The sequence below is a fragment of the Liolophura sinensis genome, chromosome 9 (assembly GCF_032854445.1).
Source record: "Liolophura sinensis isolate JHLJ2023 chromosome 9, CUHK_Ljap_v2, whole genome shotgun sequence".
NCBI lineage: Eukaryota > Metazoa > Mollusca > Polyplacophora > Chitonida > Chitonidae > Liolophura > Liolophura sinensis.
Window position 1 is genome coordinate 23,412,353 of NC_088303.1, and position 26,765 is coordinate 23,439,117.

Here is a 26,765-nt window from a genome sequence, read left to right on the forward strand (position 1 = left end):
AGTCGCAACAATTTACACCTGTGTGACACCATATAGCATGGGCAAAATAGTCTTAACATTGCAGGGGGGTAGTCTTAATAGTTTACACCTGTGTGTCACGATAAAAAATGGCAGGGGGATAGTCCTAACAGATTACGGCAGTGGACCACGTTAAAACATGGCAAAGGACAGTCACAAAAGTTTACATCTCTGCGACACAGTAAAACATGACGATAGGATGATAGTCACAAGAGTTTACACCTATGTAATACGGTTTAAGATAGCTGGGGGGGCAATCGTCACAGTTTACACCTGTGTGACATGGTAAAAAATTTTAGGGGAATAGTCTTCACAGTTTACACCCGTGTATCACGGTAAAACATAACAAGGGGCACTCACAGCAGTTTACACCTATGTAACACCGTAAAACATGGAGATGGGAAAAGGGGTAGTCACAACAGCGTACACCTGCATACGAGAACTTTATAAAGTATATCAATCACACAACCTTACGTGATCACCCTCCTGGCTGAGCGAAGCAGGGGGAAAATACCCACTTCAACTTACACCTAACGAGGCAACGTTCTTTGGGGTACGTCCCCAGTTTCCCGCTGATGGTCATTACAAAGGCAGGGTCTGAATTACTTCAGGCTCAACAGGTTCCGTATTTGTCATTTTGCTGCACGCACACTCTCTTAATGCTATCTTTTCCGCAATGGATTTTCATGCTTGCAGTCTCATGAAATGGTGTTTCATTTTTCATTTCAGTAAAAAAGAATGTTAAACCACCAAATCTATATGTATATTATACCACATCGGTAGAATTATAATAATAATAATATGAAGTGGAGCAACAGTTTAACAGTTCAAAGACAGTCCTGGCGGTAAATTAAATAATCATCTCGGTAAATATACACATATTAAAACATTTGACCACAGGGAAACTATTGAATGCCTGTGCCATTTAGATAGTGTTTATTCAGAAAGAAAAGGACGCGGGGATTGTGTTCGTTCACTTTTGCCTATCACTTTGTTATCGTACGCAAAAATTACATGTACACGTAAGTAGCCCAAGAAACGCCAACGAAATGAGTAACCAAAAACCTCGCCTTAGGCAGATTTGAAATCCCATTTGCATGCGATGTTTGGTTTGCACAGGTATCTTAGCGCCTGGATCGTATATGATGAACCGTACACTCGTAACGAACAGTTAGGATCACACTCTTGTGTTCACAAACCGAAAATGGTAGACGTACATCACTTGTTCTATCGGCTCATGTCAAAATCTTGCCATATATGGAGAACAAAATGTTGGAAAAAGCGTTGAGCTATTGATCTAGTTTTGGGTATTGCCACGATACACCTGCACAGTAACACAAGTTTGCCACGATGTTTGCACACAGAGGTCCGTATATTGTGAAAGAAACATGTCCTTTTAAGGACAACACGTGAATAAGATCCGTCTAACTACGTATCGGGGGGTATTTGCACCCACATTTGCCTACCACACTCTCTCCTGATATATCGTTATTAGTCTATCTGGACGACACAGCAGCTGAGTTGAATATTAAGGTGAGCATTATTTTTAATGAGCCTTACTTGCCTCCTGCAAAGTCATATACAAAGGTTATGTTTCAGGACATGGCGTATCAACAAGCGTTCCTGTGCAGGAAACTAAGGGGACAGTCCACTGAAAATCCACCATCATCTTTAATTGTATTATATTCCTGCAGAAACAGGGGTTCTGCTGGTGGACTATGCATCCCTGAGGCTTGGTCCATGTGCATTATTCTAATGTTATTGTATATATTAAATGTGATGACAACTCTAAGCACCACACTAAATGTTGGAATACCTCTTTTTACCTATGACTAAAAGAATACTGAAATAATGTTCCCTAAATTACTTCCTTTTGATCAACATCAGAAAAAAAGATGATGCGAGTTCCTAGATACCGTCAGTATGGACCATAAAGCCTACCATAGTATCCAAATATTTCAATGCCTTTCAACACTCTTTAAACAATCTGAAAAGAAAAAAATGATAGTATTTTTGAGTTTTCAGTTGTCTGTATGATCAACCTTACTTCATATTTTAGCTTTCTTTTGCTTTGATTACATTGTTTATGGTGGATTTTTGTACTCAAGAATATTTCACTTATACGACGGCGGCCACAATTATGGTAGGAGGAAACCGGGGGAAACCCACGACCATCCGCAGGTTTATAAAATAAAAGCATTTATTTCTTTCAGTGTACTATTTGCGGGTTTTGGAAGAAATCCATTGGTTTTATAACTGCATAAGATTTAATAACTGCTATTTCTCCTAATGATGATAAATTTCTGATTTTCCTTCTTTGAGAGTCTTTCTTCAAGACTTCTTTTCTGGCAAGATTATATATTTTCCGTACATAATTAAATTCCACACTTGAAATAGGACCTGATATATGCGATAAGGCTAGGAAATGACCCCTGAGATGTGCTAATTTCAAAATACCAGTAAAATTCTGTAAATTTCCCAAAGTATAAAACTTGGTAAAAAGCGTCCATAAAATTTACATGGCCATCAAAAAGATGGTTGCTTAATATATAACCCTGCAAAAGTACACTCTCAGTCAAAAACACCATTTTCTTCTGGCCGAAATTAGACACTGTGTTTTTAGTTTAAGTATGAAGATCGAGGTTAACCAGAAAACGTATGTGCTTCTTTGATAAGTTCCGTTTTGGTCAATGTTTGATTTCATATGCAAAACAGAAACCATATTCCTTGTTCAGTTTTGTCATGTTTTTGCATGTTTACAATCTTTATTTCTGTCGAAGTCGGAATCAGAATCGATAATTGTGAAGGTATTGTTAGGGTTTAATTATAAGAGAATGGACAAACTCAGCGATCTTAAACATGTACATAAACAATACATACATTTATTTACCCAGTGACGGTAAAACACTACAAAGTGAATGCCAAACTGTATCAAAATCTAAACACCTGGCTAACTGACTCGAACAGTGTCCTAAATTCAGCTTCAATTCAAATCCTGGTTCCAGTACAAGGATGCAGGGTGTACTCCAGTTGCTCTGACACGGTTCAATAAAGTCGTTTTCCTGTAAGTACTTGATTTACTGTTGAAATTACTTGCTTTTCACGTTCTACAGCATTCTATGTCATTCATAGACTTCTGAGACATTTTCAAGTTGTCTTGAGCTAAGTGACACACAGCAGCTAACTTAGTACGGACATTAGATACATATTTTAACAGACTCAAATTTTCCTCAGTATCTCACGAGAACTTCCCTCTAATTTATGTAATGGTCCATGGACTTTGTGACCAAACACTAATTCAGAGGGACTGAATCCTAAGGATTCTTGTACTGATTCTCTAATGGCAAACAAAAGATATGGAACCCCTTCGTCCCAGTCTTTTTCAGTATCAAAGCAATATGTCCGAATCATATTTTTCAATGTCTGATGGAACCTCACCAATGCTCCTTGGGATTAGGGGTGATACGCTGAAGACTTAAATTAAGGTCCGACTGCACTGCTTTGATCAGGCCAAACAAAGTAGAGAAATTAACCAAGGCCTTTAATACAGCCTTAGTAGTATAATTTCGTAAAGGTGCAGCCTCAGGAAAAACGTTTATCAGAAAACATAATGTTTAGCATATACTGGTTTCCTGAATTAATCTTAGGCAGGGGACCAGCACAATCTAACATTACATGACTAAATGGCTGTTTAAATGCCGGTATAGGCTGTAATGGAGCTTTGAGATATAAACTGATTGGGCTTGCCAACCAATTGACATGTATGATGAGATTTGCAATACTGTGATACATGTTTTCTCAAACCTGGAATGAAACCAAAAGAAATGATTCAGTATGTTATGGTAAGCCTTGTTATTACCCAAGTGACCAGCCATTGATGTTTCATGTGCTACACACAATATTTCATTACGATAAGGCTTAGGAATAACAATCTTAACTGTCCAATCGTCATCTGAAGAAACATTCGGTGGTCTCCACTTTCTCATAAGAACGCCAGACTTAACATAATAACAAACAGGTTCTCGTGAAATTTCAGTATCACGCACAGCCTTATCAAATAATGTTAAAATCTCCGAATTATTATGTTGTTCTGTAATAAGCTGAGATCTAGACAATGTCTGCTGGACCGTTCATATTCAATTGAATCAACAGTAATATCCTTATATCTTAGTGATGAAAATGTCCTGTAAGTCTATGCTAGGTATTTCCTTATTACACCCTTTAAACGTACTTTGATCTTTGGCCACTTTCCTAGCCATAGCACGAGTAACAGCACAAGATGGAAATATATCTAGAATTTCCCTTTCAATTATGACTGGCTTACTGTCCAAGCTTAGTTTATCAGTAAAAATAGGATTTACAATGACCTTATCGCCTGCAAGATCATTACCTAATAACAACTGTATCCCTTCAAAAGGCAAAGAATGCCTAATACCTATCAATACAGGTCCAGACACCAAATCTAATACAAACATTATGTAGAGGGACAGCGACAAATTCACTAGAATCCACACCTTTAATAAGCACGCTACTACCAGAGTATGTCTTATCAGAAAACGACAAAGTGTCAATCAACAACAGAGACTCCTAATATCTTAACAGGTGTGGCATTAATCAAATCATGTGACAGTGATACAAAACCATGATGAATAAATGGTTCAAAAATCTCCATAACAGAAACCTGATAACTATCTTCAGTTTCAGAACTAGATGAAATAGGGGACTTAACACCCGGACTGCCGTCTTCAGCTTCATGTTCTGCACTACTAAGTGTAGGCTTCATTGAAGTGACACACAATTCAGTAGGCCATTGACCTTCCTATTTTCTCTTTAACTTCCAACATTCCGACATAACATGACCCTGTTTCTTATAGTAGTTACATACTACACCACTAGTCTGTTTATCAGAAAATGAACGCGGTTGAGCACTTACATTTGACTAAGCTTCCTTACTGTGATGCACTATACCCACTTGTTGATTGAGAGTGATTCCCCGTATAGTTAAATGATTGAGTTGTTTTGCTATTGAATGTAACCCTATGAATTGATGAATAATTGTCCGCCAAAGTTACCACTCTGCCAATATCAGCCTTCTGTTCATCGATGAATGTTCTGATCTCACTAACAACACATCGCTTGAAGTCTTCAACTGATATGAGTTGTCTTAACTTCCACCACAGATCAAACAAGTGCTCCTTAGCTCTGGAAAACTCCACATAAGTCTGATCTTTAGATTTCTCATAATTACGGAACTTCTGACGATAATCCTCGGGCACTAACTCATAAGCTTTCAGTGTTAACTGTTGGACACAATCATAATTAGCAGCCTGCTCTACAGACAACTGAGGATAAATCTCCCTCGCCTTACCAACTAATACGCTCTGTAAAAGCATAACCCCCAACTTTCCTTAGGCGATTTCAAATTTTCTGCTGTTCTCTAAAAATGGAGAAAATATTTATCAGCCTCTTGCTCTTGAAAAGCGGGCACTAACCGGATATGCTCAGTAACACCAAATGCTGACTCTTGTGTACTTGAATGACCTGATCTCTCACGTCTCTCAAACTCCATTTTTTTTCTGTTTGAAACTCACGTTCTGAAACTGAATATCCTTCTTTCTGAAAGATTTCTTTACATTCACCTCCAATAACTCAGCCAAGGAAAATAATCTCCCTTTTTCAGAGAATCAACTTGGCCTGGATCAACAGAAAGCATAAAATCTTCAGGCTCAAATGGCATTGCGAAGAAAGTTTAAAATGTCTTGGGTAAACAACAAAATCTCTGAGAAGAGAATACCAAACTTCGTTTGTAATAGGAAACCCGTATAAACTCCGGACACTTGTATAACGAAGTATCCGCTCAAATTCCGGATAAAATTAGTTTGAATAGAAATGTCCTTTCAGCTCCCGGACAAGCCCCCATTATTCTGTTAAGGTTTAATTATAACAGAACTGACAAACTCAGCGATTTTAAACATGTACATAAACAATGCATACATTTATTTAACCAGTGAAGTTAAAACACCACAAAGAGAGTGGCAAACTGTAACAAAATCTGAACACCTGGCTTACTGACTCGTGTCCTAAGTTTAGCTTCAATCCAGAGTAAGACGTAACATGTGGCTACTATATGGAAACATGTACATAATACAACTTATATATTAGTATAGTACACGATTTGAATAATAATTACACTGCGCCTATTCAACATCATTGAAAACGGTTGTCAGCGTCTTTTTGCAAGATTTCGTTGTTTTGGGAATTAGCCTTGCGATTACTTACTTGAAACGTCCATATTGGTTGACTGCTGAGGAATGTTCCACGCATATATACTTTACTACTGCTTGAGAGGTCCTGTGGTTGACCATCATTAGGGTGTCACACCAAGTGTTATATGTATCGGAATTATAAGGCTGAAAGTTACATTTGCTGTATATTCATTTATCTGATTAGTGATAAGAATAAGAATTATCTTAAAAATGACCTTTGCCGTAGAGTGAATTTCGACACTCTGCAGTGTCTAAAAGGAAGATATTTCAGGGTAATGAGACGGCTAACGTTTCTCGATTTGTTGACCTATTTGTCGATGTAGACCCGCTTCAGTGCACGTCCGGAGCTTGAAGTCGCTCGTACAGCAGGAAAAGGGGAGTGTAAAACAGAACTGAAAAGAAGGAGCGCTTTTGTAAAGGTGTCAAAAGCTGTCAATCATAGTCAATTTCGCTTTGTGAGATGCACAGATTTTTGAACAGGCACCGGTTCCCCGCCTTGCCATACTAGGTCCGTTATACCCAACATGTTTAGTTTTTCAACCGACATCTCAGCCCACCAGTGGACATAATTTTACCTCTCGAAGCAGGCGTTGTTTTCTCTACATTTTATTTATTGGTTTTTTAAAATTTGATTGGTGTTTTACGAGGTACTAACAATATTTTACTTATACGACGGTGGCCAGCATTATGGTGGAAGGAAACCGAGCCGGTTCCGGATGAAACCCACGACCATTCGCAGGTCGTTGGCAGACAGATCTTCCCATGTACGACCAAGGAGTAAGCCAGAATGAACTGGACGAACTCACAGCGAAGACAATGGCGGCTTTGCTCCTCCAGTGCTAACATTTGTGCTAACATCTGGTGGACGACCTCAACAGTGGGGAATTTGGTAATTCATCAACAGATTTGGTGGAAACAGATATATAGTTGGAAACAGAATTGAAGGAAACAGCCATAGATGAAATCAGATTTGAATGGAAACAGAGAAGGTTAGGAGAAGCGATAGGCGGAAACAGAGACAGGACAATCGCACCGAGTAAACCCGCGTTAAAGGGAGACAAATCAGTCTAACTCTTTCCGCTTGCTAGATATGAACGAAGATCACCACTAGCTCTAAAAAGTTTGAAGAGGACATTACGATCCGTTAAAAGAAAATTTAAATGATCGCTGCTGGTTGAACATATGGCATATGAAAATGTTTTGAATTTTGTCATAACTTTGATGTATTCCACTGTATTTCTGGCTGGTGATTCCGAATGTGCTTTTGTTTATGCAATGTTTGTGACTTTTTATACACGTAGTAAGAAAAAGCAGTTTTAGGGCTTTAAAGTTGCATAATTTCAAAGGCTTGTAAATCGAAAATTATGAGAGCCAGAAATATGACTGAACTGAGGTTGAGCCAATTTAAGCTACCATACATGTAAATAGTTTTCTCGCTACAACTGTTTAATGAAATCAACATATTTGAGAAATAGAAATTAAAGCCCTTTCACTAAACCTAGACTTAGAAGGTTACTAGACAATCATATGCTCTTTAACTGTTTAGTTAACTGCCCGTGATTTCCCAAAACAGAAGGTGTTATTATACCAGTTTTGTTGTGTTGCTGATCGACTATTAAAAAATTGTCATGTCGCAAACTGCTCTGTCCTGAATGTGTATACTGATTCTTACGTACGCCTCTCTGTTTGGCCCTGCTTACTTCGCATCAGGTATGATATAAAATTAGTTTTGATATACATACATTTTATTTTTTTATTTTTTCATCATATAGGAGATCACATTTTAACTGAGATTCAAAAGTATCTTCCTGAATAATCAACTAGCCATTTTCTAAATGACATCAAATACAATGATACAAACTGAATCTCATATCGTCTTTGAACTCTCCTGTTTACAGTTTGAAATTACCAACCGCTCAGTTTACACTGTTCTGTTCACAACCTGAAATGATCAACTCCTTGGTTTACACACATCTGTTCAAAACCTGAAAACATGAACTCCTCAGTTTACATTCCTCTGTTCACAACCTGAAATGATCAACTCCTTAGTTTACACTACTCTGTTCACAACCTGAAATGATGAACCCCTTAGTTTACATGGCTTTCTTCACAACTTGAAATAATCTATTCCGTGATTTACACTCCTCTGTTAACAACCTGAAATCATGAACTTCTTAGTTTACATTTCTCTGTTCACAGCGTGAAATGATCAACTCCTTAGTTTACACCGCTCTGTTCACAACCTGATATGATCCACCCTTTAGTTTACACTAAAAAGCTGACCTCTAAAACTGAATCCCTTCACCAGACTCAAATGCCTTTGTGCGCAAATATACAAATTAAGAGTCTGCCTTCTTAAATATTGTTGCTTTTTATGTATCCTGTCTACAAGTTTAATTTATTTCTACATATTTCCAGTTGTCAGCTCTGAAATGATACTTTTGCAACTACATTGCTACATTCTCATCCGAAAGCAGTGTTGCTAACCTGTTCAAGACATACGCCGATAACGAACCATAGTGCTCTATCGTTGAGGATTCCAGAGAGTTGCAGCCGGTGATTTGCCCTCCTGTCAGCAACGGCATGACGTCCATGTGCTCGAAATTCGACGGCTCTGGCATATGAAACTATCAGTCAGGTGAGAGATTTTGAAAATAGTAGGTTCTTATAGATGACCGTCCCTTTCTATTCCAGTTGTTGTTTTCTTAAGTATTAATTCAATAATTCTAGTCGCTCACTGGCATATTGGCTTAGTAATTTGTGCTGATGGCTGTTTTCTAAACGTATCTGAAAACAGAACTAAAAGAAGGTGCGCTTTTGTAAAGGCGTTAACAGCTGGCAGTCATAGCTATAGTCAGTTTCGCTTCGTGAGATGCATAGCTTTTTGAACAGGCACCGGTTCCCCGCCTTGCCATACTAGGCCCGTTATACCCAACATCTTTAGTTTCTCAACCCGACATTATCCCACCAGTGGGCATAATTTTACTTCTCGAAGCAGGCGTTGTTTTCTCTACATATTATTTATTGATATTTTTTTTTTATTTGATTGGTGTTTTACGCGATACTAACAATATTTCACTTATACGTATATCTTCATGTATACTCCTTACAGCGTTCCCTACGCTCGCTTTATATCACCGCCACCAGTAGACAAACTTGTCCTTCAGAGCGTGGGAATACAAGTCTCAGATTGACTTTCAGACTCTGTTTGACGAGCGTATTGTTTTTGTCCTAGTCTCACCACAGCTGTCCATCGGAGCCTGGTAACACTTCTCAAGATTGACTTTCAGAGCCTGTGCGACCAGCATAGGCTTGTTTTTGACTTAGCCTCACCACAGCTGTTCTTACGCAGAGTTACTTAATCATTAGTCATCAATGAATTCGTTTCAAGTGTTGGTTAGAATGATATTGGGCTTACTATAGATAAAAAGAATGCTTTTGTATAAAAAAAACTTATTAGAAACAATGGCTTAGGTAGAGTAGGTAGAGATTGTCTATTTCTGAGATAACGTTCTGTCTCATGATCGCAACCTTGGTGCTGTTCAAGATTTTTTGTACAAAATTTGCTAGTGGTGGCAGTAATGTAAAGGGAACGCAGAGAATTGCGCATGAGCAGTAAGGAGGATTTATAACAGACTTTTTTTGCTACGTCGGTTTCTCAAAGCACTTATTAGGCGCTAAATTTACAACATGTCGAGGGCTAGGACTTGTTTAAGAAAAGATAGATTTTATAACTTAAGACGGGCCCGAGCTAAAGACGGTCGTAAGTCCCCTTTGCGAAACAAATAAGGCCACCGGTTCGAATCCAGCCTCTGCTACATCGACTATAGCTTTTAGTCAGAGTGGCTTGCCACGTGGAGCAGTGGTTCCATGCGGTCACTGTGAATTCAAGTCCAGCTCATGTGGGTTTCATCTACAACCGTGCATGGGCAGGTTTGACAGCAACCTGCGGGTTGTCTTGGGTTTCCCGGGTTTCCTCCCACTATAATGTTAGCCGCAGTCGTATAAGTGAAATAATATAAACCACTTTTCAAATAGACAAATAGTCAGGAGGTTTGCTCAGTTCACCGTTTTATTAGGTTTAGATGTTGTGATATTTAAATTTAAATGTTTAATTTAAAGAGTTCGATTCCTATATATGCATATTTGTTTTCTGATACGTAACAAACTGAGGAGATTGCGCGTGGAAAGAAAATCTTTGAGGTATATATTTTTTCATATATTGTCAAGCTATATGTTAGATAAATTTAAAAATGTTATTGCAAATCTAACAGCACATCGTACAATTACGTCGCAACCCTTTTTTCAGTTTAGCTTCGTAATAATTGTCTATTGTAGACTATGCCACAGATCCACAGTATAATTCGTAGATAATAGATAGATTTGTTTCAAACATCAAATATTACACGGAAAAGGATGTTATCCTATGCATTTTACCGTATACAGTAGGCTGATGGTTAACAACAAATTTTTAAGCTTCTTCCCCCCTGAATTGGTTACAAAGCTTAAAGCCCACCCAGCACATTCTGCCTATAACAGTGATTTTGACCCAATGCATTTAGATAAATTTAATTAACATGTTTGTATTTGTCGTTAGGTCTTAGTGTTCTGGATCATATCCTGGACCTTAAGATCAAGGTATAGATAAGGTAGCTCCGGTGTCAACCTATACCTGTTCTCATACGAGCACGATTATATGCAGAAACGAGTAATCCTCACCAGGCATGATCTTTCTCAACCACGAAACGGTATAATGATGAACTGCTGACTTTAAACAACCCATATATATAGCTAAGGCTGTGAATGATATTTACCCACACTGGATTTAAATGAAACCACAGACTCTCCGGATGGTACATCTTATCTGGACCTAGATTTGTACAAGGACCAAAAACGGTTCCTCTCTCGAAGACTGCACGACAATAGGGATAGTTTCAATTTTGACATAGTAAATTATCCTTACTTGAACAGCAATGTGACGATTTTATTCAATGACACAAGTTATTACAGCAAAAACTAGTGTGTCAAGATTATTCCATCGAACGCCTACACGCCAAGTTTGTTAAGTTTTACAATGAGTATAATACTTTTGTAGGTAAATATGGACAGAGCGTGCAGAATCTCTGGCGCTCTGGGTCATGATTGTGTCTAATTCCACTAAACCCGAGGCTAGGGACAGTACATTCATCATGTTGAACTAGCATGGTACACGATTTAAAGACTGATTTCCCTCAGTCGTCGAGTACATACCTTGCACCTTACATCATTTAATACTGCTGACGTCTTCTCTTTGTATGACTCCATCCTTTTTTCGTACTTTATATACTTTCTTAGTTTTCTGGTGGTTTGTGTTAGACGTCTTTTCTGCAATTGGCCTTGTGATTATTGACCCGGAACGTCCTTATTGGTTGACGGCTGGTATACGAATGCCTGTTTCGACGCATAGAATAAGAATAAGGATAACACTCAAATGTTAGAAATCTTGAACGCATTGGCATGGTCATCAGAATAATCTAAACGCTCAAAGGAACTTTTTCCTTATTCTGATGATCGCGGTTTGCGTTTAGGTTTTCTGGCATTGGACTTTACGTATTCTGAAGACCATGACATTGCGGAATCCTAAACACAGTTCCGTGGTCATCAGAACGACGAAAATGCACAAATGCCAGAAATCCTGAGAGCAATGCCGTGGTCCTCAAAATCACGAGACGCTCAAATGCCTAAATGCATCGTCGTGGGCATCAGAATAATTAACAAGGCCAATGCTAGAAAACCTAAACGCATCGTTGCGGGCATCAGAATAATTAAAAAGTCCCATGCTAGAAAACCTAAACGTATCGTTGTGGTCATCAGAATAATTAAAAAGTCCCATGCTAGAAAACCTAAACGCATCGTTGTGGTCATCAGAATAATTAAAAAGTCCCATGCTAGAAAACCTAAACGCATCGTCGTGGTCATCAGAAATATTAAAAAATCCCATGCTAGAAAACCTAAACGCATCGTTGTGGTCATCAGAATAAAACAGATCAAAAGCCAGAAAACCTTAAGGCATCATGGTCGTCAGAAAAAGGAAAAAATCCAATGCCAGAAACGTACACATAGTACCGTGGTCATCAGAAGAAGGATAAAGTTCACATGCAATGAACTTATACGCAATGCCGGGGTCACCAAACTTGGTGGAGTACCCATTCCAATACACCTGATGGCAATGCCTTGGTCACAAAGGGATGAACTCAAATTTCAGAACACTTAACTGCAATGCCATGGCTGCTAGATTTAGTGAACATCTCAGCTATCAGCAGACCTTGGCACAATGATGTTGTTCCATACGTAAGGAAGAATTTAAATATCACAACACCTAACCCTACAGAAACAGTGAAACTGAGCGAAGCGCGAGCTGGACAGATAACTGGCCGATCCAGAATGCCAGTCCTCCAGACTCCTAACCTATCTACTTTGTGACAGAATACAAGTGTGGAATCGACCACTATCTACACTGTTGCCTTATGATCAAATCTGGGTCCATTCACGTGAACCGCCATTGGTTTGTGTAGTCAGGCTCCTACACTATCCTGTTTGGATCTAGGGGTGGAAGAAGACATTCGTACTCCAGTCGTCAGTCCATAATGGATCGTCCTGGTCAATTTATTTATTTATTTCATTGGTGTTTTACGCCGTTCGCAAGAATATTTCACTTCGCATGATGGTGGTAAGAAACCGGGCACAGCCCGGGGGAAACCCACGACCACCCGCAGGTTGCTGGAAGACCTTCCGACTTATGGCCGGAGAGGAAGCCAGCATGAGTTGGACTTGAACTCACAGCGACCGCATTGGTGAGAGGCTCCTGTGTCATTACGGTGAGCTATCGCGATAACCGACGGGGCCACAGAGGATTCCACGAATTTTACTAACGTAAAAGCGTAACGTAAGGATTTTGATTCATCTGAATGCTCTTCTGGTAGATATAGCTGTGACTGCTAGTCCTCTGTATTTGTTTCCCGATATCCATTGTAAACATGTCATGATATGATATAGCTGTGACTGCTAGTCCTCTGTATTTGTTTCCCGATATCCATTGTAAACATGTCATGATATGATATAGCTGTGACTGCTAGTCCTCTGTGTTTGTTTCCCAATATCCATTGTAAACATGTCATGATATGATATAGCTGTGACTGCTAGTCCTCTGAATTTGTTTCCCGATATCCATTGTAAACATGTCATGATATGATATAAATGAGACTGCTAATCCTCTGAATTTGTTTCCCGAAATGCATTGTAAACATGTCATGATATGATATAGCTGTGACTGCTAGTCCTCTGTATTTGTTTCCCGATATCCATTGTAAACATGTCATGATATGATATAGCTGTGATTGCTAGTCATCTGAATTTGTTTCCGGATATGCATTGTAAACATGTCATGATATGATATAGGTGTGACTGCTAGTCCTGTGAATTTGTTCGCCGATATCCATTGTAAACATGTCATGATATGATATTACTGTGACTGCTAGTCCTCTGAAGTTGTTTCCGGATATGCATTGTAAACATGTCATGATATGATATAGGTGTGACTGCTGGTCCTCTGAATTTGTTTCCGGATATGCATTGTAAACATGTCATGATATGATATAGCTGTGATTGCTAGTCCTCTGAATTTGTTTCCCGATATCCATTGTAAACATGTTATGATATGATATTGCTATGACTGCTAGTCCTCTGAATTTGTTTCCCGATATCCATTGTAAACATGTCATGATATGATATTGCCGTGACTGCTAGTCCTCTGAGTTTGTTTCCCGATATGCATTGTAAACATGTCATGACATGATATAAGTGTGACTGCCAGTCCTCTGTATTTGTTTCCCAATATCCATTGTAAACATGTCATGATATGATATAGCTGTGACTGATAGTCCTCTGTATTTGTTTCCCGATATCCATTGTAAACATGTCATGATATGATATAGCTGTGACTGCTTGTCCTCTGTATTTGTTTCCCGATATCCATTGTAAACATGTCATGATATGAAATAGCTGTGACTGCTATTCCTCTGAATTTGTTTCCCGATATCCATTGTAAACATATCATGATATGATATAGCTGTGACTGCTAGTCCTCTGAATTTTTTCCCGGTATCCATAGTAAACATGTCTCGATATATAGCTGTGATTGCTGTACCTTCGCATCGCACCAATATTTCACAATTGTAATGCATTACTCTCCATGCAAAACTCGCTCTATAGCGGAGTTAAAAAGCTGCACCACCAAACCTGCATCTACCCTTTCAAAGTAAAATCTAAAATATGAAATAAAATTCATCATATAGGCAACTGAAAACTATGCCTAAAATACTTTCATTTATTTTTTCAGATTTTTATGAAGAATCTTGAAAGGCATTATATTATATTCAAACATTTGAATATTATGGTGGGGCTTTATGAGGCATACTGACGGTATCTATGAACTTTGATGTCGCATCAACTTTTTTTTTTCCTGTTGTTCCCCAGAAGGATGGAATTTTGGGGAACATTATTTCAGCTTTTACTCGTGGGTAAAAAGAGTTATAACAAAATTCATTGCCGAGATTAGAGTTTGAAATACCTCCAGAGTTCCTAAACTCTGTTAGTTTGGTCCACAAAGCTTAGAATTCAAATGTTTAAACATTAGGTAATGGCGAGTTACAGGTGATTATTGGAACCCGATGAAAGATAGTGGAGGTGTAAAGAAGGTAACATGTAATAAACTGGTTAGAATCAGTTAACGAGGGTGTGAATTTGGTAATGGCGAGTTACACGTGGTTATAGGTACCCCGTGAAAGTTAGTAAAGGTATAAATAAGGTAATGTGAATTTCAGGTAAAAAGCTGTCAAAGTTGTCTCCCTTGTACCGGGTATCGGTCCTCACGTCTTCCAGGCCTTCACTTAAGCACACAGTGGTCTTCCCTGTACACTTGTCGTGGTTACTTCCACAGTATTTTGTTTTATCCCTTTTGTTTAATTCGTGAGTAACTTAAATTTCAGAGTTATGCAACATGTGCTTTGTTATGGGTATTATAGGTATCTTCCAAAATATTATTTAAATGTTGTCAAATGTGAATGTGCAAAACTGTGAGCTATGATATTTCTTCTTCTTTGTATTTCTGTACAACGAACAGCAGCATGCAACCAGCATGAAAAACAATTATTTCAGGGGTTATCAATTTAAAAAGAAACATTTAACGCACATTAGATCATTAAAACTTCGGGAACCATACATTACCCTTAGAAACTCTAAACCTGGCTGAGGCAATATCAAGCATGCGCACAGCCTTCTGAAAACGGCGTGGCGTCAGAAATCGGGATTATAACACGAAACATAATAAACCCGTCTTTAGAAAACATGAGACCAATCAAAGAGGAGGTGTCGAGTATAAGTGGCCATTCACGCGAAGCTTTTGCATCAGGTGTGGGAACAAGGTGTCGTTGTCTTAAAAAATACACAGACTGAAATCTGAGCGAAAAGCCATCCATAGCTGTTTTCATTACTTATTCATGGGTTTACAATAAATGTCAGGTTTGGAGATCTGATCACCATTCGACCACCCATATAACAAGCAGGTTGAAAACCTCTTTTGCATTTGGCCCAGTTTAACCATGTTCGTATGTATATGAACCATGAAGAGTCTACATACCATCTAAACCAACCATTATTTCTTTTATTTAATGAAGTGATCCACTGTATGCAAATACCAATATTTGCTAAAATGCATGATAATTAATATTACTTGGTCTCGTTAAAAGAAAAAGGAGATGCAGCTGTTCTACATCACACTGAAGTGGTCTTCTTGTGAATGATCAACATATCAACCAAGCCGTGACCTTGACACGTCAAAGATTTAGCCAGAGACAATCTTGATGTTTGAAAATAAACTGATTCAATCAATTTAATCATTATATTAGAGAATTTTAGAGAATAGAAAGAATCATTGAAATGTTCTCACATTTAAAATAACAACAATTACACAGTATGCCATATTAAACAGCTTAAAAGCACGATGTGTTAAAATGTGCCTCTGTACTAAATGTCGCTTTCCATCCATGCAGATGGGAGCTCAGCACAAGAAAGCAAAAACCTCTCACCAATGCCGTTGCGCAGAGTTCAAGTCCATCCTATACTGCTTTCCTATCTGGTCGCACATGGTGCCCGACATAACCGATCCAACTGAGAAGGGGTATGTCCATAAATAAGAAAGCATCTGAATCGAACCACGTTTCGCTCTGATCTTCGAACTACCACTGATTCTATTAGATTATAATATCCTCGCATGTGCTTAAAACTTGTTCAAGTTATGTTTTCTTGAATGCTGGATAATTTCTCGTTAATAACAAGTGTGTGAAATACAACGTCAATGTCTAATTTGGTTTTCCTATGTGGGTAGTATCTGCACTCCCTTTGGGTATAATTTTTTTACGTATGATAGCAACTACAAAAAACAATGAATAACAAAAAAATGAGAGATTCCGTAGAGAACGTTTCTTAAGAAGTACGACATATTTTATACATGGGGGGCCCAGTTGGTTAGCGCGCTACGCAGCGTTATGACCCAGGTGCCCCTCACCAATGCGGTTGTTCTTGCAGCTTTCCTCTCCGGCCGTACGTAGGAAGGTCTACCAGCAACCTGCGGATGTGTAGTGGGTTTCCGCCAGGCTCTGTCCGGTTTCAAATGAAAATAAATTTTATTCATGATTTGGAAAAAGTACAGAATAAAGATTCAGGAATCAGAGATGTTGCTACCCCATATCATTACCTATACAACAATCACAAATAAGAGCTCACGGTAAACTGACCTATTCCCTGAATGGAATTAGTAAGATAAAACCACTGGTCAAACAAAATTACAACAACAGCTCATGGTTCAGTTCAAACATCGTCTTGAAAAAAACTTTAAATCGAATTAGATTGATTACCGGAACATGCAATAACTGTTAAAAATAGAATGATTCATACGAGTAGTAATAAATAATACTTTGGTTACATAAGTCTATTGGCATAAATATATGTAACGCAACAGTCTTACTGTAAACGACATTTGGTATTCTAATTTCTTAAAACCGAAAAAGGCGCCAGTGCAATATGTTTTAATTTTAGAAATGCTGAAAATAAACTTCTAGTTGGTAATAATATATTTAACTGTGCGTTATCCATGGTTGAAAACGAAGACGGATTTATGCGGATTTTTTTGTACTTTTCTGCTCCAATGCTATAGATACAATCTGTCCTGCAGACATCTACATTTGGAAAGAATTTTTCAAAAATATAGTTCTAGCTTTATTATCGTGGTTGTAACTTTTCACGTTCGGAGTTCATCAACTGGAATACATAATTCATCAACTGGAATATATAATTCATCAACTGGAATATATAGTTCATCAAATGGAATAAATAATTCATCAACTGGAATATATAGTTCATCAAACGGAATATATAGTTCATCAAACGGAATATATAATTCATCAAATGGAATATATAATTCATCAAATGGAATATATAATTCATCAACTGGAATATATAATTCATCAAACGGAATATATAATTCATCAAATGGAATATATAGTTCATCAACTGGAATATATAATTTCATCAACTGGAATATATAGTTCATCAAACGGAATATATAATTCATCAAATGGAATATATAATTCATCAAATGGAATATATTCGCATCTGACTGTGGAATGTGGAGGTAGTTCTTCCTTGTCCGCGATGTGGGGGAGGGGCATGCAGAACCGGAATGAGGTCAACACGGCGAACGCAGCATTTCCGGGCTTTCAGGGCATTACGCAAACTCTCATTAAACCACACATAGACGAGAACATTTAGCCAGCTGTTGGAGTAGGACAGGAGCTTCAGAATATCATACATGAGCAAAGACCCCGGGAAAGAGCCTTCTCCGACGAAAACGTACATCTCCCATATATACACGGGTACCTCGCAAAACATGGACAGTGACATGACAGCGATCACCATTTTCAGGACGTGTTTGTTTCTCCTGATCAACTGTGAGTGTATATGCATGCCAAGTGCCAGTGCTACCTTACGCTGCTTTCTAAAGAGCTTGAATAAAATGTGAACGTAGGAGCCAACGATGATGGCGAACGGCAAGAGACACATCACGATAGAATCCAGAATTATTAATCCTCTTCTCGTCGACTGGTCGGTCGTCGTGACGCACACGTGGTAGTAACGATACTGACCTTGTTCCATGTGACGTATGACAGTGACGTCATACGTTGTGGGAGCCCGGATAGCATAAAGTGCCCCGATCAGCCACACTGAGGTGATTCGTCGAAGGCATCCAGCGGAAGACACCCTGGCATGGAAAGGGTGGACCACGGCACGATGACGATCCATCGCTATGACAACGACGCAGTAGGCGTTTGACGTGGTGGCAAAGAAGTTAAAATATTCCAAAGATCTACACACTCCAGAAGTGACCTGCCAGCTGGAGAATGTTGTGATTACGTGAAGGGGGACGGGTAAAACGGCCACGGTTATGTCTGGGGAAAGAAATGATGCAATCGGTGAATAAAATGAAACCCCATGACGAGAGTGCTTATAAATGACTGGCATAGCCTCTAAATAAAATTAAACTCCCAAAGAACAGCTCTTGATCAATGATTGACAGATTTTGTGAATACAGTTAACCTTCCCAATGACTGCGCTTGATCAGTGACTTGCTAGGAGGTTTCGTCCAAAAGGCTTTGTGTGAGACTTTCTATGTTTTAGCAACATTGTATTCATATCGTACTAGGTAAACTCTTGAGCCCATCTCTTTTGATAAACCTTTGATACAACTTGTATAAAATGAATTGTACAAAATAATTGTACTTCACATCCAAGGAAGTTTTTACATCTTTTTTTAGCATGAACCAAATTACACCCCACTGATACACCGAAGTCGGACGATTTCCTGTCTAGTTCCAAGGGTCTACTTTGATCTGGTTATATTTTAAGCCTACATATATAACATTACACACGCCAATAGTCGACTCCACAAGCTATAGTCCTATACGTAGTGATTTATACGATTGTGATTAGCGTATACCGTGTATGTTACTTCGGCCACCTGCCATAGCATGACTATAACTCCAATATGAGCAGGTATATGAGCCATACTTACCTGCCACACAAAGAGACATGATATACAGGTGAGTTGGTGTCCGTAATTCCTTTGTTGTTGCCGTAAGCAAAATCACGGTCGAGTTTCCGACCAAAATCAGTCCCATAATGATAGCCTCTACAACAATCAGTGCAAGAGCATGGTTTTCGTCCCTTTCGAACTCCAGTTCTTCTAATTCAGATTCCACGAGTTCTTGGTCACTGAAATAGGACACGTTGCTGTCCAATATAGCATAAGCATTTTGGATCATTGTCAATGATCGGTTTTCAGAACGAACGTGGTTAATTCGCTCAAACGACAGTTACTTTTAAATTGAAAGCAAACCAAGAAGACGAATAGCAAGATGTAAAAGACAGCCAGACCAGTGCCAGGCTTATTGGATACTTAAGCAAAGCCTTCTTCAAGCAAAGGCTATAAATTCATGTGGAAATAAACGTACCAAACGCTTCACCTTTCATTTCCTGTGGTATGGGAACAATAAATTTTCTTCCCAAGAAGCTATCAACACATCAGATCACTGAAAAGCTATGTCAATTTCGTGGAAATTTCTCTCGGACTAATAACCTCCACGAAAGGTGCCACCGTAAATGAATTCTGAAAGTTAGCATCAGTGTTTTAATTGGTGGAGGTATGACGTGCTGTGGGAGTCTGCAGACATCGTTATGTGATAATACACGTTATAGGACCCTTGTATCGCTCTTATGCCCGCCTAATCACTAACAGTAGGAAGCAAGTTTGACAGATTTATCATTCTGTTTCAATACCACACAGATTTTTAGTCACCGCAAGACTTCATGTCTCCATGACTACAGGCTTATCTACTCGACTTATCTCATACCACGTGACATAAGTAGGACAGATATGTCAGTCACTTGACTGCCGAGAAGGAGAATCAGCGTGATTTCGTTTTAGATAAATATGTTCACAAGTAACCGATGTGTGTACACAACGCAGGTGCTATCACTCGCCATATTGACCGACTGCAATGTATATAAAACTTATATAAATGCTGTTTGTTGCACCAGTTTTATAATGTGCTGTAGGGTCTACGTTGCATACGAGTACCTCTCTAAGTGAACAGTTTTTATGTTGGCTATTCTCAAAAACACAATATTAGTCATGAAGAAGGCCTTGTTAAATGTGTATATTAGATTATCAAAAATAATAAATTATTTATTTGTTTGTTTATTTGGTTGTTTATTTATTTATTATAATTTTTTGTTGACTGGCGTTTCACGCCGTACTCAAGAATATTTCACTATACGACGTCAGCCAGCATTATGGTGGGAGGAAACCGGGAAACATGGAATTAAAACACTGAAGCGATTAAACCCTTATGTGAAATGGTGGTTTGAAATATATTAAGTGGATACTTCTTTCCATGTAACGTTTTGACTTCTGAGATGTTTCAAGCGTTTTACATGTGTTTTAACCAGCTTATGCTTGAAGTACTGTTACAATAACAAAGGGACTCTTTTTTTCTACTGAGGGGCCTCAGTGGCTCAGTTGGTTAGCGCGCTAGCGAAGCGTAATGACCCAGCGAGTCTCTCACCAATGCGGTCCCTATGAGTTCATGTCCAGCTCATGATGGCCTCCTCTCTGGCCGTACGTAGGAAGGTCTGTCAGCAAACTGCAGACGGCCGTGGGTTTCCCCCTGGGCTCTGTCCGGTTTCCACGCACCATAATACTGGCCGCCGTCGTATAAGTGAAATATTCTTGAGTACGGCGTAAAAACCAATCAAATAAATAAATAAATTTTTTCTACTGAGATCCCGGTTGAATTAGAGGACTTACTCAAGGCCTTGTTCCAGTCTTACTAAGATTCTACCATCCGTTGTAATTGTTTACCTGTCTCAATTGCACTATTTTCTCGAACATATATTCAGGTTTCTTTCCTGTTAAAGATTAGTCAGCTTTTTTAATCGGACTTTTCATGGTATGGCCAGATACAGTGATCGGTACAGTCCATACTCATGTTCGTGCTGGCTAAGCTGACGACATGACTCAAAGCTATGTGTACGTGCTAGTGAACATCCGATCAAACAATTACACGACTATTGGAATATATATAGAAGTAATTACGCATAAGTGTGACGCATATGATCTGTGTAGTAAATAGAAGGCATATAAGCGTTTGCGTTTGGATTCTCCGTTTAGATGCGCTTTCTCTAGAATTAAGTAGAGCAGTTTAAGACATTGTACCACTCTCGATCGTAAACAGTCTATAAGCCCTACAGCTACTTGATGGTGGGAATCACAAGATGGGAAGGGGACACTCGGAGCATTAATCAAAGCAAACTGAACACATGTCTGTGAACGGCTTTTGTATGAATTCACTTATATAGCCCCAGTGAGAATTAACCGTCTTATTCTCCGTCATGCCATCCAGCACCATGTCTCGCCATCATTTCTTTTGTGCATTTTCTCTTTGATGATACAAGGTGGGCCTTCTTAATAAGTCTTTTGTGGTTTCACCTGTCTGGGTGTTTTCTTTTCCTTTCTTTCTGCCAAGATATATTCTATTTATTACAAACAACAACGTCTGTGAATAATGAATAATGGTCACTTTGCCCCATCTCTGGTCATCTTATTAGAATTAGGCCGTGACCAAATCTCAAACGCTGACTGACAAAGCATACCTGTGGCCGCTGCTCTAGATATAGGCGTATCTGATCCTGATGGAATTGCCATCAGGACATCAGACCGGACATGGGGGATTTGATTTTTTTTGTTTTATTGGCGTTTTACCCAAGGATATTCCACTTATACGACGAGGGCCAGCTTTATGGTGGGAGGAGACCGGGTAGATCCAAGTGAAACCCATGACCACTCACAGCTTTGTGATAGACCATCCCACGTACGATCTGTGAAGAATACAGCATGCGGTGGACGAATTCACAAAGGCCGCACTGGAAAGAGTCTCACGAGGCCAAGGAGATTTGAGACTTGAGAAGTTCGCCACAGATTACCATTTGCGTAATAATTCTACAAATCAAGATGTAATGAATATATTTGTACCATAGAATTTGGCATTTTCTACTAGTAAATGTGTTCAGAATGGATTTTGATCATATTTATATATTTAGTATGTTTATAAATTCATCATAATTACTGTTAAATGATTATGTTTGGATATAAATAACAAATTTACATTTAAATGTATTAGACATGCATCACATCTTATTTAAATCACTATTATACAAAGACGATATTTACCAAGAGTTAATCCCAAATGAGCACCATCCAAATATATTTTCGCATTCATATTTCTTTTGAAAGAAAAAACATTTTTTAAAATACATATATCATATTTACAAAGATATATATCCTTTTTTCACGCTCTTTCATCTGATTTTTGCACCACTTTTTATGTTTTGTTATGCTCTATTTACGAAATTCCCAAGCATACAAGTATGCATACGCTTCTAGACATTAACTAAATCAGTGATTTATTAACTGATGTCTCCATGAAACAGTTGCATTTCAAGCCAGATGACATATTGAGTATTAGTGTTCACCCATATAGATCACCCATTTACTAAGCACATGTCAGAAATAGCCACAGGCACACTACGCATTCTCTGACAAATGGCCGACTGATATCTTCAAAGCATACCTCGATAAAACACGTTTCAACTTCTTTGATCAATCATAGACTGATTATTCAATTCCAGTGTATTTGATTCTGTCCGTGAACCGAATCCAATTCCTTTGATTAGACAATAAGGCTTTAGATCTAGGGTGGTTTTTATTTTCACGAAGACTAACAAGCGTGCAGTTTTTCTATATGGATGGCCATGGCATATTTTGAACACCAAAAAAATCACGTAATTAAACCATCGAGGTTTCATTCTCTCTTTGTTAACAGGGTGGTATCCAATAATCACATTTGGATAATCTATCTTCCTGATTGTAGAAATGAAAAATGTATTTTGACCCATGAAAGATTGGACCTTTTCGCATTCCCAGCTTATTAACCATTGGATACAGCTAACATATCTCTTATTCTTATCTCCATGATGTTAGGGTACCACTGTCGGAGAGAAACGTATATTCACGAGTTGATTACAAGCCATGTAACAAATGACAACAAATAAGTAGCGGTTGTGAAATGACGGTCGCATATATTCTTTCGACATAAAATGTTTTTGTACATTTCTTAAAATACCTACAAGAGTGATAAATAGCAATGGTTAGATTGCCAATTTATTACAAAGGGCTTTGTGTTCTCTGAAGGTATTTTACGTACGTTCAATCGACACCGTAGGAGATTAAATACGTTATGAGACCTCAGACGAATTGAAGGATAATTAAAAGAAAGCTGCTAAACTAATTATACTAAACCGATTTTGGCCTTAACAGAGTTATGTTAAAACTTAAATTGCAATCTTGTAGCAAACCATGGTTGTTTGGTCCAGGTATACATTGTTTGCACAGATAAAAAAACTGCCGTCCTATAGAGGAAGTGGCTTGAAGGCAGGTGTAAACTACCTATAAAGGAGTAGCAATCATCTATTTGTTGGTTGGTTGGCGGTTGGTTGTTGGTAGGTTGGTGGTTGGTTGAAGTGACTGGTGTTTGCATTCAGCTGAATGATGTGTTCCACAAGCAATCACGGGAATTGATGAAACACTAACAGTGCATGGGAAATGTGAGCAGTAAATCAGACCACGTCACTCGCAAATTCTCGTTTACTGTTTATGCTCCAGTCTTACAGATCTCGCGTGATAATGCATGAAATCATGACCATTAAACCTGTTAGTGGACATTTTATATCAGAAACAACAACACTGTGGTTAAATGATCTATTTATTGTATGCTGTGAACTGTAAGAGGTTGATGTATATAAATAAGGGAATCGACACCGCCTTCGCCGTATACATGGGCACCTGTAAGTTGGACGCTTCGATCGATATCGTGTAACTTCAGCAAAGACCAGTTATGTCCTAAACTCGGAGGAGAGGCAATTGTCCCAAATGGTGACGCTTACCCGAGGAACTGTTTCCATTCCACTTGGCTTGTTCTAACTGGAAGGTCGTTTTCTCTGATGGCTTTGGGAATTACTCCTGAGGCAGCGGCCAATTAACTCTCTTTTGAAGTGTATTGCGCCAGAAGGCAGGTAAACAATAACCTGTATTGACCTTCTTTGACAGCCGCTATCGAGTTTAGCTTACGTAACGGGCTGCTCAGAGCCATGTCAACAGTAGCACAATAGAACTGAATATGGAGTGTGTTTGTGGGGATGTAAACTGTTGTGTGCGGCGGTTATTAAAGCTAGAGGGTGGGTGTCACCCTGTTATTTGTTTTCCATGATTGTGATATTTGGTTTTTTAGCGTCGGTTTGATGATATGTATTTTTCAGGTTATGGGTACGAAACTGGCACCATTTGTCGATTGTTTTACGAAGTAACGCTAACTCATATTCCAATAAAGAAAACCAATCAAGAAATTATCGGTTAATCATCATGAAGCACTTATCCCTTATAAATCAGAAAGATGAGGACCTGGCTGTAATTTCAAAGACTAACTAGCTGTCATTTGTTAGTTATACTACCTGTCTCTGTTCAAGTATTACACCGTAGGTCTATAACCATTTGATATTTGTTCTTTTGGTCATAGGAGGGCTTGGTTTCCTTTTACCATAATGCTGGCCGACGTCGTTTAAGTGAAATATTCTAGTGGAATATCTTTCATTTGACACACACATCATTTTTTACTTTTATATAAGCCTACACTTTAATGGAGAATGTAAGCAGATTCAGATTTGTGATTTTTTTTTTACCGTTCCATAATTCATTTGGGAGGTAAGGGATTATGACTTGTACTTCAGATACCTGAGCTAAACAGAAAGGATATACGTTTATTTATGAAAGGTTTTCAGTGAGGGTTTGAGCACAAAGGCCGACATTAATTTGGTAATTGTGCAAGATATGGGAAAACGGAAAAAGAGTCCAATATTCTCTAAATAGTAAGTACTTTGTAATTGTTGTATTTTAATTTTACCTCCATTAGAAGTTATTATACTGTAAACTATTACTCCATAAATCCCCTTTACTTTTTTTTTTTAAATTTACAGTGTTCAGTTCTCTTGCAAAAAATATGGACAAAGTGGATGTTCAGAGTCACATACCTGTGTATGATTCCGCTAATCTCGGGGCCAGATGTATATACAAGGCGTGAAAGAATATCGCCACGTTGGATATAGAAACAGTTACAACGACAACGCAAGTGAGATACTTGTTTAGAATCACCACTTTCATATCTCAGAGAGTAGCGGCATTTTCACAAGTAGCATATCATTTATTCAATGATCTCAAACAAGAAATTCTCTGTGATTGTTTGGGATGAACTTGCATATCTTTCTGAGAAAATTTATTATCAACTATTCACCTAATCTTTCTTCATCTTTGGAAATCACAGTTTTTGGATTTCTCGCAAACGAAAATATATGGGTATGGATGATAAGTATTTTATGGATTGGTGACAATGAACTTGTTGGAATCGACCTGGATGCTTAAAATACGTCTAACATAGTTAGTTATATGAAAAATGATGTCAGGTGCCAAGAATCGGGCCTGTCTCTTAAAGCCTAAAACCTGAGAACCACGTTGTACAAAAGTGATTTTATTTTCGGCTTACGGGATAGTTAGCGGATTCCATGGTGGCGCTGTAGATGTTGAACCGACCCCGATAGCACAGTTGAGAGAGGTCTGCTTCGGGAGCGGTAGGTAAAGGGTCAAGCCTGGGTCCAGTCACACCTAAGACCTTAAAGAGGAAATTGGAAATTCCTCGCTTGGCGTTAGTAGTATAGAAGGGGCAATCGATGTTATACAGGGGAGGAGCAGTTAGGGAGGAGCAGATGAGAGTGTGTCGTTGAGTCCGCGCTCAGAGCGTGATGTCACACGCGCGAGGCACACAAAGAGCTGAATTTTGTTAACGTCCGCGCTGCGCAACCCATGAGCGAGGAGCATGATGCGGATCAATGAGCGACAGGGCAGCGAAAACGTCGGCATGTTAACTTGGGTTGAGCAGCTCCTTCAGCTCCATTTGGCGCCAAAACTGACCAACGGGTGACCTACATTCGCGCCAAACTGACCAATGGGTGACCGTGGTTTTGGCGCCAAGACTGGCCCATGGGTGCCGCGCGGATTTGGCGCCTGAATATTGTTGACGCCCACCCTGGCGGGATAAAATGCATCACGGAACACTGAGCGATTCAGGTGTGTCGTTGAGTCCGCGCTCAGAGCAAGGCATGTGACGGACCAATGAGTGCAGCTCCTTCAGTTCCTTAGCGCCCAAACGGACCCATGGGTGACAT

The 26,765-nt window shown here is 38.9% G+C and overlaps 1 protein-coding gene across 1 annotated transcript; it reads right to left on the reverse strand.

The window, feature by feature from the left end:
• Window positions 1–17,972: 17,972 nt before the first annotated feature.
• Window positions 17,973–19,699, reverse strand: LOC135475714 (pyroglutamylated RF-amide peptide receptor-like). The gene is made up of 2 exons (XM_064755647.1): window positions 19,450–19,699; window positions 17,973–18,826 (listed from the first exon to the last, which is right to left on the reverse strand). The coding sequence occupies exons 1-2, from the start codon at window positions 19,697–19,699 to the stop codon at window positions 17,973–17,975; spliced, it is 1,104 nt and encodes a 367-aa protein (XP_064611717.1).
• Between the last annotated feature and the right edge of the window lie 7,066 nt (window positions 19,700–26,765).